Source organism: Triplophysa dalaica, chromosome 23 (assembly GCF_015846415.1).
Source record: "Triplophysa dalaica isolate WHDGS20190420 chromosome 23, ASM1584641v1, whole genome shotgun sequence".
NCBI lineage: Eukaryota > Metazoa > Chordata > Actinopteri > Cypriniformes > Nemacheilidae > Triplophysa > Triplophysa dalaica.
Window position 1 is genome coordinate 28780 of NC_079564.1, and position 18407 is coordinate 47186.

The 18407-nt window shown below is 39.4% G+C and overlaps 1 protein-coding gene across 2 annotated transcripts; it reads right to left on the reverse strand.

The window, feature by feature from the left end:
* Nucleotides 1-953: 953 nt before the first annotated feature.
* si:ch211-183d21.1 (uncharacterized) lies at nt 954-11562 on the reverse strand. 2 transcript variants are annotated; one of them, XM_056738879.1, is made up of 13 exons: nt 11383-11562; nt 8671-9543; nt 8127-8307; nt 7915-8054; nt 5445-5695; nt 4969-5271; nt 4616-4895; nt 4236-4353; nt 3980-4143; nt 2756-2830; nt 2489-2635; nt 2311-2404; nt 954-2135 (listed from the first exon to the last, which is right to left on the reverse strand). In XM_056738879.1, the coding sequence occupies exons 2-13, from the start codon at nt 9509-9511 to the stop codon at nt 2072-2074; spliced, it is 2658 nt and encodes an 885-aa protein (XP_056594857.1). In that variant the 5' UTR covers nt 9512-9543; nt 11383-11562; the 3' UTR covers nt 954-2071. The 2 variants fall into 2 exon arrangements, with proteins under 2 accessions (XP_056594857.1, XP_056594856.1); XM_056738878.1 differs by having other exon boundaries at nt 2311-2407; nt 11383-11561.
* Between the last annotated feature and the right edge of the window lie 6845 nt (nt 11563-18407).

Sequence of the window (18407 nt, forward strand, 5' to 3'; positions counted from 1 at the left end):
ATTAATATACCATATTAGGTGGTATGTGCTAGAAATGGGTAAACCACTATCAGTGAGTCTGTCTGGGGAGTGGGGGCACCGCCGCGCCAGGCAGTGTCCCACATTGTCCCTCAGAAACACACCCCTTGTCCCCCCTTGGGCTTTTTAGCAGGTGGTCACCCTACACCCAACCAGCAAGCTAGTCGCCAGGCGGTCTACCCCAATCTGCAACTAACACTTAGGCTCAGGACCAGATCTCTGGGGACCATAGCAACCCACACCAAACCTTCAAGATAACAGTATTTTACGACCAAATGGAATGTAGAGAGATGATCTCCCTTCACTCACTTCCCAGTTAAATGAGAAATTAACTGGGAGGCGACAACCCGCTCCAAAATCTTTGAAAGAAATGTGAGACATGGGGCGATAATTAGCAAGGTGTCCAAAGTCAACTTGTTTGAGTCCGTCTGTCACGCTCTCTTTCTTCTTGTGTCTTTCCCTCTCTTTCATTTCTTCCCGTCACACCTCCATCACAAATTGAACATCATCTCAGACGTGCTGTCAATGTGTGCACAAAACGGGTTCAGTTTACATCAGGCATTGGATGGATAAAATGGTCATAAAAACAATATAGAGTTGTATTTGATAAATACAAATGATCAAATGAAATGAACTAAATGCATATCTGATAGAAATACAAAGAAAGATTAACAGGACACCTGTGGAGCTGTTCGTGTCTTTAAAAGGGGGTGTCTGATAGAAACAGGACAGGAAGTGCACACGAGGGAACAGAAACAAAGAGAGTGAGAGATAAAGCGACAGGTTTCTTTAGAAAAGCCATAAATAGAGAAAATTTGCTTCCGAGTTCATCTGAAAGACAATCGGATGCTTTCATACACTATGTATATATATATTTGATATTATTAAACATAAATTATGTAAAGATATCCACTTTCATGATGGTAATGCACAACTAAAATTAACAAACAGTCTTTTATTTTGATTGTATTTTACAGAATGTACAAATCGACAAAGAGCAACAAACAACTGACAATCAAAATTTAATTTCTCTTCTAGATAAAACTCATTCCAAATGATAGAACACACACCAAACATATTTCTGTTCTGGCAAAAACACAGAACAGCCTTTCAGTCTGACCCTTTATTTCCTGGACTTTTTCTGTTTTGTTTAGACTTCTCACTGCCGGTCAAGCATGCAAGCTGTGGCTAAACCCTACAGTTCAAAGTCACGAAGAGAACCAGTCCATGAGAAAAACTACTGAGACTGGAAACTCATGTGGCTGACAAACCATTCTGTGGACTCTCTTCCAAAACATCGATCTGATAAACCTGAGAACACATGACAACAACTTCAAAGTACAGAGGATACATAAAAGTCGATCTGGAAACACGCAATAGCAATGTGTTACAGTGAAAGGTTGATTCCGATGCTCAAAGTGAAAGTTTATACGTATTAATAAAGCTCAACATTTTATATATCTTTAAATATTATTGCATAGCTTATTAATTTGTTGATTTCTGAAGGCAAGCATTTGCAAAGGTTTAAGTTTGGAAAAGATTTAAGCAGCTTGAATTGTGTTATCTATAACAGTGGTCCTCAAACTTTTTCGTTGTAATAGTCCCTTTGTGTGGATTGCATTGCTCTGCTGCCCCCTAAAATAAAGACAAATAATCTTAAACTTAGAATTTTAATTAAACAAAAACAAATTCAGTTTTACAATCCTGGAACATCAATTGTTTTGGTTGGTGGCCCTAGTTTTTGATAACTTAATACATTTCATAAAATGCCACTAAATCTGTTGCCCCCTGGATCCATCTAGGGGGCCACGGGTCCCAGTTTGAGAACCACTGATCTATAACATTGTGTGTGTGTTACGCCGGTCGACCGAGCATGTCCCTACGAAGTCCTTCAGCAAAAGTATGCATAAACTGAATTAAAAACATGATAAACAACAATTTACACATTTATAAAATACAACATTGTTCTTAAATACATTAAGAAAATTATTGGAATGTCAATATTGCATCATCTTTACAAACAAACAAACAAACACACACAGAAGCAAATGAACTAGAGCTCTTGTGTCATCTCAGGTTGTTCACTCATCTGCATTGAGAGATAATCAGCAGGTCGTCTGCCAAAAGAAAAAGAAAATCCTGGTCATCATCACATGTTTTTATGTGCTTTAATGGAACACAGAAAAATATAAGCATCCCTCTTAAAGCTTGAAAAATCTAATTTTGTGTTGCACAAAGTATTAAAATAAAATATTGACCCTCATGTCCTAAAACACACACACATCCCCTCACCTTCTCTTGTACAGGTAGACAAACACAGCTGTACCAAGTCCAAACAGCAGAACTGCTATGAGCACGAGCCCCACCTGCAGGCCGACAGACGACCCTGCTGGATATACACAGAGCGTGTTGTTAGTTTTGACTTCTGTTGGGGTCGTGTAAGTTGGTTGTGTGTGAGTGTGGTGTGTACCTCCATGAACCTGTTGCTCCCGTGCAGCAGAACATGACAGATCTTTGGTTTTGAGTATTTCATTGACTTGCTCCCTCTGATGGTCAGAAATAGAAGCAGCAGGCCCGTGGGCATGTATAATGCCCGACTCACAGGATACATTAACACCTGAAACACCAAAATAAGATAAGATTCATAAATGTATACGTGTGACTGGAGTGTCATTTTTGTGCAAATGTATTTGTTGATATTCCCCTAACATCATAGTGGGCGTTGGATGTGTCTCACCTTGAAGATGTAAAGCTGAGATTCCACAGTTACATAACTTCTCTAATACAACAGCAACGTCATCCCTGGTGCAATCTTGGAGAAATCAAAGTAGATGTAAGATGAGCAGAACCTCTCATGACACATATAGACATCTATTATAAAACCCAACTGTGTAGATGTTAGGGTTGTCACGATATATTGAATTTGACAATGACTATGATATTAAAAACCATGATTATTGATATTGTGCTAGTAATACATATATTGTAATATTGTAAACAAACTCTCTCTGTGCCTCCATCTAGACGGTTTCATCGGACGTAAAACAAGAGATAAAAGTGCAGGACACGACTGCCAGTGAAACAGTCTGAGTGATGGAATGTATCTTATGCGGTATCATTTCTTTGGGTGTGTGTCAGGCACAAGTTAGTGCATGCGCCACAACGGTTACACAACAACCTCTCCCCAAATTACCGGATTAAATCTTAAAAAAGAAACCCATGGATACCAACAGCTCAACTAACAACAATCCCGGTTCCCTTTGAACACAAACAGTGTGTGAACTAGCACGATATTAAACCCAAATGTGACAAGTGAGAACTTAATAATATGCATTACAATAATACTTTTGTCAAATGAAATTATGAAACACACAGGGTTAACATTCTTTCTAAGAACAGAAAGCATCTCTTTCTCAACAGTCTCTCTGCATCGACCAAAACTACTAGACATAACACATAACCATATTAAAATACATAACTTATTGCAAATGACCACAATATTTTCTAAACCAGTGGTTCCAAAAGTATCACATGGCAGTGAGGGTGGAGTCGCAAGATGGTTTCCAGATTTTTTTTTTATTACTATTAGGAATAGCGTATTTTATCAATAAGTGCAAGAAATATTCAAATGACCTAATAAGTGCATGTACTTTATCCCCCTCCGAGGATAGTGGGGGTCTCGAGTCCCTGGCACTGATGACTTGGGGATCGCGGGCTGAAAAGTTTTGGAACCCCTGATCTAAACAACTTTGTGTGAGCATACTGCATGTGAATGTGTGTGTTCATGTATAAGCGTGCACGCGTGTGACACGAGAGGAGTTCGCACACAGTAGATCAACTGGAGAAGTTCATGTTGTGCGGTGAAAAGGTCAAAGATTAAGAATGGATTTTTGTGGTTAGGGTGTTTAGATTTATGAGAACACCGACAGGATTGGCAGTACTACACTGTACTTGAACATACTTCCTGAATTTCCCTTCCAATCTTTCTCTTCTGATGGTATGCACAGATCCAGTGAGGTGGAGAAGGAAGGACTCGGGCACAGGTTTGGCAGATGTGGAGTCGCTTGAGAATAAATCCAGGAAACGTTCTGTGTGACTGACGCACAGCGAGAGGCAGAATCAAATCTAATCATGCAAAAACAAACACACAGGTATGTGTGTGAAAACAGCAGGAGATCTTTACAAAAAAGGTTCAAAGAATTGTGAAACTTGCGTACCTGTTTGTTTCACATAACTTCTCTTCGTCTTTGAAGTCGTAGCGATATGTTTCTAACGAGTCACTGTCACAAACACCCGATCCCGACGCTTCAAAACACAACACCACTGAACTGAGATCTGCCCAGGGACAAAAAGAGAAACACGCAAACATTTGTACTCGGATCTATATGTCACAGGCTTTCCGGTTGTGATATATTTATGTTCTTTTTTTACAGTAATGATCTTCACTTTCTTCCAGTCTGAGTCAACTTGAGCTGACAAAGTCAACCTGTGACACCCATTTTTGGTAAGGAATATTATACCAGATTTATCTGTGGGGTTATTACTTTTTAACTCACTCTCATGTTCAATCTTTTCATTCCTTAATGTACACGCTCACCTGCTCCAAAGACATTGTCCACTAGATACATTCCATCTTTTCCCATGCTGGCCGATTTCAATGAGACAGAAAGCTCTTCATTTCCTTTTTTAACAAAAACCAAAACAAATCCTTGCAGATTAACCAACGGCGGACCCATCAACTCGACAAAAAATCTTCCAGCGGATTGGTTAGCTGCACACATCCGGCCCACTTCATTGATGAAGACACTCTCTAGGCCTGGGGTTATCATGGCTTTGGGGGGACAGCCGTTCTGTTTCCTCGGCGTGGGAGCAGAAACCTGTGGATTTAGAAGGTGAATGTTCACATGCTTTATGACACCACCAACTCTGCAATCTGAAAGATGACCTCACCCTGTAAGCGCTAAGATTGAATCTGTCAGTTCCACAGCGAGATAGGCTCTCATCTCCAGGTGAGGCATTGATGTCCTCCAGCAGGGGGCGCTGTCCCGGTGTTAAAGCTTTTGTGAGCTCTGCTATGTTTTTATCAGACCCGCGAGCGCGGTAAACGATTGCGTCCAACAAACCGTCCCGTGGAATAGCCTGATTCTGCTTGGAGGGCGGAGACTCGCTGCGGTACAACGCTATGGCGTCTGGTCCGTTCTGAATGGTGTTCGCTGGGATTGTGATGTCTGCGCCGACCTTAGCGCTGCCAATCTGAGATAGCACATTGAAAATCGCAACAATGATGTTTTATATGTTCATTCTGCGATGATTAGATTAACAACATGTACAATACACAGAAAACATTGCAACTTTTTACTCCTTTAACAACAAAATCTTTCCAGCGATTCTCTACTTTGAGGTGCCAGCATCTAGTTCTTTCTCACCAGGAAGAATCCGTCCTCATCAGTGTAGTATTCATTCAGCTCTAACTCGTAATAAATTGTTCCCGTCTGTCCGTTGATCATCACCAGCCAGATGAAGTCCAGGAACATACGTGAGCCGTACGGATGCCACAGCTCGATGAACTCCTCGTCCTCTCCTGAACCCGGCGAATCCGTGTTGATCTCACTGATCAGAAAATCTTCCGAGCTGTGAAAGGGAGGCTGACTCCGCCTTGAGCCTGATGTGTAAGAGGCTGAAATAAAGAGACAGATGGGGGAAAAAATTCATAATGGGACTAAATTCTTTCAAATGCATTTTTGAAAACTTTTTGGAATTTTGGGGTTGATCTATAAAGCCATGGAAATAATGATTTGATCCCCTGCTGATTTTGAAAGTTTGCCTGCTTACAAAGAAATTAAGGTCTATCGTTTATATGGTGGGTTTATTTTAACTGATAGAAACCAAATATCAACCAGAAAATCTGGGAAAAATATATATATATAAAGCTTATAAATTGATCTGGATTTCAGTCACTGAAATAAGTATTTGATCCAGCAAGAATTCTGGCTCCACAGATTGGTTAAGTGCCTATATAGACCACAGATTAGTCCTGTCACTTTAAGGAAGTACTCCTAAATCAGCTTGTTATGTATAAAACAACAGAATCTGTATCTTTTCAACCTCTCCACCACCATGGTCAAGACCAAATAGGTTTGAAAGGATGTCAATGACAAGATTGTAGACCTGCACAAACCTAGAATAGGCTTCAGACAGAAGCTTGGCGAGAAGAGCCATTATTTGGAAATAGAAGAAATACAAAATAACTATTAATTGCCCTTGTTCTGGAGCGCCCTGCAAGATTTCCCCAATGGAGTAAAGATGATCATGAGAAAGGTTAAAGATCAGCCCAGAACTACATGGAAGAATGTTGTTCATGAGTTCAAGACAGTTGAGACCACAGTTAGCAAGCAAACCATTGGTAACACACAACGACGCATTAGATTGAAATCCTGAAGCACCCACAAGATCCTCCTGCCTAAGAAGACCAGTCTGGCTCATCTGAACTTTGACAATGAACATTCAAGATGATTCAGAGAAGGTTTTGGAGAAAGTGATGTGAGACCAAAACTGACTCCTTTGTTTGGAGGAGAAATGTTGACCATGAGCCCAAGAACACCATCCCTACAGAGAAGAACCGTGTGGAAACATTCTGCTTTAGGTTTTTTTTTCTGCTACGGGTACAGGATTACTTCACCGCATTGAGGGGCTGAGGGACAGCCCAGTGTACCCTAAAATCTTGGATGAAAACCTCCTAACCCTAACTAAATCAGTGAAGATGGGTCGTGCATGTGCCTTTAACAGTACAAAGACCCAAAACATATCGCCAAGATAACCAAAGAGTGGCTTGAGTACAAGCACATGAAATGTCCTCGCCAGCCTCTAGACCCTAGCCCTATAGAACATCTGTGAAGGAGGCGAAAACAACAGCCAAGAAACCTTAAAGATTGACAGAGGAGTGGACTTAATGTCTCAAACATGCGCAAACCTAATGACCAACTATCAGAAATGTTTTACCTCTGTGCTTACCTACAAGGGTTTCTCCACCAAGTACAGGCTTAGGTTTTGTTCGGGGATCAAATACTTTCACTGACTGAAATGCAAATCAATTTGTAACCTTTATAGAAAAATTTTCCACCTGATTTTTGGTATATTCTGTCTCTATCATAAATATTATAGACAAAAATCAGCAGGGGATCAAATCATTATTACATCAACATTCTTTTTTACATTAAAAAAAATGTTGAAATTCCAACATGTACTGTAGATTATGGCTACAACATAATAATAATACAATTACTGGAATATTGCAAATATGAATATCGCAATATGCAAATATCTATGGTTTGCTAACTATTTTTTTATCTATCTTGCAATAATAATAAATTTAACACTAAAAAATTGAAACAAAAAGCTGAGTGCAGACAGCTTAGGCCATTTTCAGACTGTCTGTTGAAATCAGATTTTTCTGCATATCCGATTGAAATCTGATCATGTTTAGAAAGTGTGAATACCAAAGAAAAAAGCTACATTAATACGTGGTTTGAAATCTTATTGGAATCACATTTATGGAAAAGCGTTTCAGTCTGAACTCTATGATCATCTAAAGTACTTCTTGAAATCATTCATAGCACAGAATTCAGATTTGGACTGATAGCCATAGAAGCTGGCCAGAAGGAAAGACCAATGTTTTTGTTGTTTAAAAAGGATGAAAAATATATCTTTGATAATATTTAGTCCTTCAATTAATATATTTGAAATGGTTTTACAAACGTTAAGTTGTGGATTCAGTTAGCAATTCACTTGTCGATATTGTTCAACCCTAATGTAAATATTGTAAACATGTATCAGACCCAAATGATCTGTGTAATAAAAAATGCTGTTTTGCTTTGAAAGAACTTAAAAGATACCTACTGATGTTACGAGGACAAGACTGAAACCAAGAGCAGTCGTTGGGTTTTCCGTGACTCGGGGGTCTCTTCACAAACAGACCTGGATCTCTCGTCCATTCTGCAATGCCGCAGCGGCTGCCGGAGAAACCTGATGTCTGAAGACTGCAGGGTGAAAACACACGTGTTAATAAATAAACAAAAACTACATCAGCAGTGCATAAACACACATACTACCTTTCTGTGACTATAACTGGTTTCCTCCCAGGAATCAGCATCTCCATGAGGTTGTCACTGGGCATGTTGGTTGTGTCGCTAAGAACAAAGGCATCGATTGGTTGCTGGGGGCTGAGTGGGCCGTCCTTTGGAAAGTTTGATGCCAGGCCTTTATAAACGGCCAGACCTACACTTTGTTGCACTGAAAGATTAAATAGATTTGACATTAAAATGGTCACAGCTGATAACTGTAAATGCTGTATATTGTGATTGTCTGGACATGCTCCTTTAAATGGGTGTAAAGGGACAGTTTATTAGAAAGTATAAAATCTTTCACCCTTTGATCAACGTCATGTCAATCATTCCAAACCTATATGACTTTCTTTCTTCTACAGAACACAAAAGAAGATATTTTGAAGAATCTTGATTCCCAAACAACACTGAGCTCCATTGACCTCCATTGTATGAATACAAAACCATTTCTCAAAATATCTTCTTTTGTGTTTCACTCAAGAAAGAGTCAAATACAGGTCGGGTGAATAAAAATGGGTTTCACAAGCCTCACCTGTGAAACGGCTAGTATCCACAGACACAGTAAAGATCCCGGCCTGTTTCACGCTCAACTCCACACTTGTGCTAATAAGATCAGTGCTGATGTCATAAAGTACCACAGAAAAGGATCCTGCTGCCACGCCAACATGAAGTTCTACCATTCCCCGTTTGTCTGTTCCACCGAGGTCGACCTCATTGATCCACACGAGGCCGGGGGTTGGCGCAGGGCAATGATTGACCCCTCCAGGAGTCGGCGGTCCGGTGTGAAACGTCCAGAGGTTGTTGGACTGCCAGCAGCGCTGAATAGATTCATCGCCCTCCAGAGCCTTTTCATCCTCCACGTATGGGACCGAGCCTGGAGTCAGAACCGACGCGAGCCCATCGGCACCCTCTGTGGATTTACGGGAAGTGTACACTACTGCATCCAACAAACCCACTCCTGAAACCTGTGCGTTCACAAGGACCGGTGCCCAGTTGGGCCCGTAGAGTGCGATGGCATCCGGTCCGTTTTGAATCGAGTTGGTCGGGAGAGAGATGGCAGGACGGGGCGTCAGTTCCGAGGATCCAACTAAAAAGTAGCCTTGCTTGTCTGTGTGATGCCCGGTGAGGTTGATGATGCGGTAAGCGAAGTCTCCGTTGCCGTTGTAGAATACCAGCGTGTACCCATCCAGAGAAGTGGAATCCGTGCCCTCGGAGTACAACTCCACGAACTCCTGAGTGTCATGGCTGGGGTTATCACAGTTCACCTCGCTGATGATGAGACACGCCGACGTCTCATCCAAAACACACATGAACAGCACACACACCAAAAACGGCAAACTCCCACGCATGGCTACTGCCCTGTCTCTCAGCATACCATAATAAACACTAAGGGACCAAAAGGCTCCTGTGGGGGGACAAAAACTAAAGAATTACTCCACATCCTTTCCAATCTTCTGTTACCATAACATCATGAGTCAATCTAATATACCATTCTGGGTCCACAATACGGACGTTTCCTCCTATGTTTAAGACATTGAAAAAAGAAAAATCTGAAACTCAAATAAGATTCATTTTCAAACAATAAACATTTTTCAATGATGTTTTGTTGTTGTTGTTGTTGTGCATAACCCTTTTTACAGAATTGACAACATTCAAAGTTTAACTGACCCTTGTTATTGCAAACTGGGTAAATCTGAAAAATACAAAAAAAAATGTTTTCATGAAATTAGTATTAAGAAAGTTAACTTACAAACTTCTTCACATTTATTCCACGTGTTAGGTGTAAGCAGCTCAACAATAAAACACTCGTCATATTAAAAAAATATCGTCCTAAATCTACACTATTTACATTTTGCTATTCGATTATGGGTGTGATGATACATTAAGCTCTCGATTCGATACACAAAGCTGGGTACACGATCACAAAGCCTTGTTATTCCGTTAAAGAATTGACAACATTCATGGTTTAATGAAACCTTTTGTATGTATAGTTATAAAAACTGAATAGGTGTTAAAATTGAAGTTTGAATAGAAGATCAAGAAAGGAATTATAAAAGTTAAGAGAGGGCTTGGTGGAGCAGTAAAAACACAAAATGAAACAAACACAAAACATGATATGTTGACGAAGGTCATGTGTTAGCAGCTCAACCGACAGGATTAAACAGATGTTATAATGTAAAACATATAGATACATATAGTCAATTTGTATAAGGTCAAGATACATTGTCACACCTCTAGTTGTGACACACATCATCATATTGAGTCCACAGCGTTGAAAGACATCACTAACATGTCAAAACAACAACACAAGGCAGTTTCAAAGATTGTTAACTGCTTTCTAGATTACATGCATTGGTCTCTGAAGACTATAAAGAACAGACCCCCTAAACAAGTGCAAATAAAAGAGTGAACTAGAGAGATTTTATATTACAACCAGAATCAAAGACACTTACTATATATATATATATATGAAGTACTGTATGATTTGTATTGTGTAATTATTAAAATTTCTAGTATGTATTTTTAATTAAATGTTCTTAAGGGTGACTTGTTACACCTTGTCCAGGGACTATGGATGAAAAATAGCCTTTGGGTACTTCTGGTACATTTAGGGGAATGTTTTATTAATGTACAATGTCCCTGTCAACTAAAGAAATAAATAAACTATATCCAAATCGCCTAAAAATAAATTTTCTGAAATGTTTGACTTTTCATTTACGATGTGGCTGAATATATCAAATGAAGAGTATGTTATATAAATTGCAACACGTTATAATCATTTTTACACAAATAACAAATTTAGGGCTCTACAGTTTGAATCACACATGTTTTACAGAAGAAACGTGAGTCTGTAGCGTTAACTATGGATGTGACGTCACAGCACGTATCTAACGCAAGTCTTCAGATGTATGATGAACACAGAAGGCATTTGTGAACCCATCAGCGCGTATATATACATACACCACACCACACAACACAACACAACACAACAAAACATATCAAATCTATCAGGCTGCAGTCTCACACACTGTCGCATTAGGGTAACAACTAACTCGATGTACTGAATGCACTAAAACCAAAAGGGTTCCCATAAAGACTTGAATGTTTCGCAACAGTGCCGAGTTTAACCCCCACGAACTCGATCTCTGTTTTTGTCATCTTCGTTATCCCGACATAACAACCACATATAAGATAATAACCTCGCTTCGCTTATGCGCGCTTTAATGGCAGACATATCGCTTACCGTGAATGCCGATGCACGACAAATCTCGTCCAAACCTGTTTTTTCGAGTTTTGGTAACTTTCGGTGTCTCGTGGAATCGATTTCGTCCGGTCGGTTTCCTCCACGCGTGCGTAGGCGGTCTCGAGGCGGGTGGGGGTGAATCTGGATGAGTTCACGCGCATTCCCGGAGACACATCCCGTATTCCCGAAAGATGCCTCTGTGTTTACTGGTCCTAAAATAGCACGTTAGGTCACATTTATTAATGGCATTCAGTTAATATTACAAAATACTGTATGAAGCATAGCATAGTAGACTTGGTAAAGTGAAAATCTTTAGGCCTACTAAATAAAACCTTACCGTTTAAAAAGGCATTTAATTACATTTCTAGTTCATTATATTAAATAATACAGAATGTACAAAATCTATAATTAATGTCTATATTATACTACAGTAAATATTCTACTGTATTTCTTTCATGAGGGTGATATTTGAGAATTTGGGTTTTGCCACTGTCCCACACATTATCTGGAATGTCTACATACTATGGGAAAGTATATACTAATCTTTCTAGACAATATATCATGCTCGAGATGGGTAATACCCACGATATACGTCTACCCTCGTCGTTAATTCTGTCAAGTGCTGACCCTGCTAAAATAATGTCTTGAATGTTCTAGATGATGAAGAACATGGAACTAAATACATGCTGTCTTGACTAAATAACATAAAACAGAGGTCTGGTACTTTTCCATGACTAAAGTTTCTTCCTGTTTTATGCATATAAATATTGGTCCTCAATACAATAACGTTGGACTCTGATCGAACTGCACTTCTGTGTCTGTGTCATTCTTAGGGATGAGGCGTTCTTCAGCACAAGTTGAACATTTTAAACTCAAGCTATGAATTCTCGCGAAGAGTTTTCGCATCACCCACGCGAAAATAATGAAGATATTACTCGCGTTTGGTGTGAACACAGGCGAGTTGCGCGACTCGCAAGCGATCTCTCATGTGAGGCGCGGTGAACAGAACGATGACGAATGATAACGTTTATTAGTTTCATTTCTGACATTTCGCTAGCACGAATATGACCACTATTTAAAAAGTACACAGGCCAGGGCGGAGTACAGCGCCGATGTAGGTAAATGTTGTTTCACAGAATTTCCCTATTTTGTTGTGCAGTTTCAAAATACAAGCAATGAACATGTTTGAATGTAGAAAAGCCTGCTGCGACACCTTACAATGCACCGATGTTGTTGTTGTGCAGTTTAAAATACAAACTCAGCATGTTTAAATGTAGGAAAGAACTTTGGGTGTCTTAAGGGGGAAAAATGTTAAAATACAACATACTGGCAACCATGTTTAGGGGCCTATGATTGAATCGCGGAATCCATGCATGTTTGATGTAAAACGCGGAATGGCACAGAATCTGGCCAATATATTATTTCTTAACCAAAAAGTAGGAACAAACTTCAAATTCAAATTGTGCATTTACTTTACAAATATTTAAATCGTGTTTAAATATAAAAATCTGCAATTGTTTTGCGTGTGCTCGTGGAGCTTTCAGAGAACGCTTGCACATGAACTGTTCCTGTGTCATGTCAGAATTGAAAAAAGCAACTGTCAAACACCATTTGCGGCGACACGTCAAAATAAAAGTTCGGTTTACCACACCATCCCTCTTGATTTTTTTACTGAGTAAATTATTTACTTTAGTAAACAACAGTTAATGTGCTAGTCAAGTTAGAACTTTTTTTCTTACATTTAGATAGATTTAAAAAACAAAAGATGTTTTATTTTTCCCTGTATGGTTCAACGTATCTACTGCAGGATTGTTAATATAGTTTACAAGTGAATACTGTAGTATACTGAACAAATTTTTTTATGTGGGCAAATCTGGTACTATTAAATAGTGAAGGACGGAAAACACAGAACTAAAAAAAATTAAACAGAGATTACGGAATTTTGGAAAAAATAAAACGGATTTTTTATTGTTGTTATTATCCCTTATATTGCAACCCATATCCCTCCAGCCCCTCATTAGTGATGTTTTTCATGAACTGGCACTCATGACTGAGCTACACATTTATTAAAAGAATGAGGCACATGCTTCTCGCATCCATAAATCTTTATGCCCACCAGAGGTCGCTGTCTCCACAATATAGATTATGCGTTGTCTTGATCTGTGTTTACAACAGCACACCATACAGTATAATATATATATATATATATATATATATATATATACACTGTATATACTGTATAGTAGTGTATACTACTCAAAACGTTGCAATATATTTATATATATATATATATAAGTAGAGTGACCTTATGCATTTCCGATCTTCATGATTAGCATGGCATGTAGGGCAAGCATTATGTTAACCCATAAATGGGATCTTTTTCAAACCAATTACACTCAAAATTAAAATGCCGAAAACAACACCACCAAAATGTTGAAGCATGTTTACTAGTGTGGGCTGGTTATGGTGTGATGTGGCTGCCAAAAACAGATTTTGAAGTATTGTGGAACATGGGCACAGTCAAAATCACATTGAGGGATGATGATACACAAAAGTGTTGTGAATATAATACATACCAGACTAGCCCGAGCGCATGAATGGGTTCAATAAAATATTTATTAAGGCAGTGTTTAATATGTCCGCCCCAGGGCTTGAGAAATCCCCTCATCCAACTCCTCATTCATCTCTTTAATAAACACTGAATGTTAATGTGGTGGGAGAATAAAGTACAGTATGTGAATAAGAAGAATGTCGACGTGTCCTCAGACTGATACACTACATACAGTTGGAGTGTTTGTCACAAATCTCTAGCTTTGTTTTGTCGTGTAATTGACCCATCATCCTCACAGCTCTAATCATCTCCAGCGTCTCTCTTTTTATCTTTAACACTTGTTCAGGGGTCTCAGCGTGACTGGGGGGACGCCTGGAGATTCTCCCGAGCTGTCGATCTAAATGACGTATGGGGAATCTGATTGGAAGGTTTCTCGTCCTCTTTTAATATTCAGTGAATTTCTCCACATGGCTTCTTGGCGAGCTCAGGACACATGCAGCGTGTTTGACAGGCTGGTTATAAGAAAGTGATGTTTGAGGTTGAGTGCGTATGCAAGCATCTGTTGATTTATGTGTGAATGAGATGTTGACTCACATTTGCAGACGGGATGTCTGAATCATCAGCCCAACTCGTAACACATTATAGACTATTTATGTGATGTTCACACACACACCCACACACACACAGAAAATGAAAGTGAATCTTTCCTGATAGTTCAAAATCTGTAACATAAAAGAAGATATTTTGAGAAATGTTTCAGTGGTTTTGTGTTCAGACAATGGAAGTCGATGTTGTTGGTGATCAAAATTTTTCAAAAATGTTTTTTAAAAATGTGAACATGATGATGTGGAACAGAACAGCTGTCGCCTTTGTCTGAAGAACATGAAGGAGGCTGAGTGATAGCTTTAACACATGTCTGAATAAACCACTGAATATAATGTGTTTGTCTGTTTTTAGTGGGAAGCGGGAAAGAGTGCAAGACTCTTGAATACACATTTGTGTCTATATATGTGTGAAGTTCTGTGAACAGATGGTCTTGTGTGTTTGTGTTCATACGGAACATATGTAGGTTAGGTGCAGCATGGGCTGTGTGTATCTGGGAAACTTAAACAAGACAAGTTTAAAGCCTATTGATCATACCCATTACGTTGGATTATTACAAAGTATGTTACAGGTGAACATCATTAGATACATAAACAGTTACAAATGTTCATCCGAACGTTGACACGTCTAATGTTTACATCAGTGACTGAATGTAGTGAAAACGGAGGAATTTTACTTTTATACATTCAACAATTTTAACACTATGTCAAGGTTAGGTTAGGATTAGTAAGGATGCCACACAGAGAGCTGGAGTGGAAAGGGTGGATTTTAATGAGCCCTGGCAAATAAAGTACTATGCAGAGCACTTAAAGTAAACATCCAAGGGAACAGAGTAAAAATCCAAATAATAATCTACGGGTTTTCACAGGCAAACCATAATCCAACAAAAAACATCCACGGAATAGCTTGGTGCAAAAAAATCAAAGACAATCCAAGGAATATAGACTAGACAGAATACAACTAGACTGGACCAATAACATGACCAAAGGTATAATATATATAGTGTCCATGGGATGGGGTTCAGGTGGAGTGTAATGGAAGTCAGGTGCAGGGAGAACAATGATGGCAGAGGGGTGTAGTGCATGATGGGTAATGTTCTGGGGTTAAAAGTTCGGTGATTGAGAAAAGATGTAGCAGGTAGATGGCTCTGGTGCTGGGGGCGTGGTCGATGAAAAGGATGTTACAAATATGGCTAGAGTAAGAAAGAAATTCTGTCAAATGCAGAAAGGATATACATATACATAGAAGTTCAGTGTGTTGAGAGCAAATGGCAAAATAAATAGTTGGCTCATCACACATTTATTTAAAAATGAATGACATTAATTATGTGAGAAAACCCCATTTAGTTATGAAACGCACATATTGTAATGATAACCAAATAATGAAGAAAAGCAGCCAATATAATATATTTCACATGTAAGGCAGCTGGAAAAGTGCAAATAATTAAGGTTGTTTGTAAAGCTGGGACACAAAATAATCAAACACCATTTGTTGCTATATCGTGACGAATGATATCCTTTCCTCCCATCAGGGGTTGATGTCCATGAACTGAACTCTTCTTATCACACCTCTCTCATCCCCTTCATCTATTCAGGCCTTGATCATTGGAAAAGTGCTTACACATTCCATATTGTGTTTATAATGTTTTGTCATGTTATGAAGATTTGAACATCATGTTTGGTATGGTTTTAAAGGTCATGGTGCGATGGGTAAAAAGGTCTAGTTGTTTCAAATCTAACAGAGAGTATATCATAACTGTTTAACTCTAATCCATCACCTGCACTCCTCAAAGAGGTGTGACTTTCTCATGGAATCCTGTTTATATGTAGATTGAGATCTCATTTGATGTTCTCTTCACTGACGAGAAAACAAACAAACCAAGTTTCTCGCTGACCATTGGCTTTGTTGGAGAGGTGAGGTGTCGGAGTCCCATCATCTCGACACAGGTGTGCCTCAGGGCTCAGTGCTTGGTCCGTTGCTATTCTCTGTATACATGACATCCCTTGGCTCTGTCATTAGGAAACATGGCTTTTCCTATCACTGCTATGCGGATGATACTCAACTCTACATGTCTTTTCGCCCTGACGATCCGACTGTCTCTGCACGCATCTCAGCTTGCCTAGCCGACATCTCGCTCTGGATGAACGCCCATCACCTGCAGCTGAACCTTCCAAAAACAGAACTGCTTGTAATCCCGGCTGACACGAAGACTCATCACAACCTTTCCATTCAACTGGGCTCATCAACCATCACACCTTCCAGAAAAGCAAGAAACCTGGGAGTGGTGATCGATGATCAGCTCAACTTCACGGATCAAGTTGCCACCACCGCCCGGTCCTGTAGATTCATCCTCTACAATATCAGGAAAATTAGACCCTTCCTATCAGAGCATGCTACACAAATCCTTGTCCAGGCTCTTGTCCTGGCCAGACTGGACTACTGCAATGCACTACTGGGAGGACTTCCAGCTTGCACAACCAAACCTCTACAGATGATCCAGAATGCTGCGGCAAGAGTTATCTTTAATGAACCAAAGAGAGCACACGTCACTCCTCTACTCATTAAGCTACATTGGCTTCCCGTAGTCGCTCGCATCAAATTCAAGACTCTGCTCCTGGCCTACAAGACTACTACTGTTTCGGCACCACCTTATCTTAAATCGTTAATGCAGACATATGTACCTGCCAGATCCCTACGCTCTGCAAACGAACGACGTCTTGTGGTGCCATCCCATAAAGGTAGAAAATCTCTCTCGCGCACCTTCTCCGGATCTGTTCCACCTATGTGGAATGATCTGCCCACTGCTACAAGATCTGCAGATTCTGTAGCCATCTTTAAGAAACGCCTGAAAACACATCTCTTCCGCCAATATCTGACTGATCTGTTCTGACTCTTTTCTTCTCTACTCTTTTCTTCTCTACTTTTCTTCTCTACTTTAAAAAAGAAAAAAAAAATGTATGAATGTGTCCGTATACTGTGTTAGGCTGTATGAGACTAGTCTTCTTTTTGATTGCACTTATGCTTTTGTTGTACTTATGCTGTCCTAATTGCTTCCATTATCTACCCCACTTGTAAGTCGCTTTGGATAAAAGCGTCTGCTAAATGACTAAATGTAAATGTAAATGTAAATGTTTGTTACATCTGGGTATATAAGGTGAATTGGCAAAAGACTCAAGGAAGCTTCTGTAACCAGAACTTCCCACATTGCAGCTGTGCATCTCGATTTTGAAGCATCTGTAAGCAGAACTTCCCACACTGCAACTGTGTGTCTCGATTTTGCCAGGTATGATAAACTTTGTGGTTTTATTTTATTCTTATACTAAGTTAATAATCTTTGCTTAGTACATCAGGAATTTCTTTGTATATGCATTCTATGATTTTGATTAATGTTGTGCCTGCCTGGTATAATAAATTGTTATTGTTGATATTATCTGAATTCTTCAAAGTTTGTTATTACAAGTAGATTGAAAGGAACCTGTTCTGTTGCCGCAAAATCGATGTGTCAGGATAGGTAGGGCTAGTTTATACTAGATTTTTTAAAAGGAGCATTGCTAAAGCTCACAAGATTTCCACCTATCATCTGGCCTAGCAAGTTGCATGATCGTGATTAAAATAACTATTGTTATGTTTCTGAGCAAGCATATCGTGGCCAAACTTAATGATATTAGTTTACCTGACAACCTCTGACTAGAGATTGGTACTGACCGTTTTGTGTCCGTGAGATCCATGAGCCCAGCCGGCGTGAGACTCTGAGCGACTGCAGGTCCCAATCGAAGGAATAACTATATATATAATAAATATTAAAATATGAAGATTTATAGATAAATTAACACTTATCAACAGATACATTTGAAATGACATATAAGTTGTT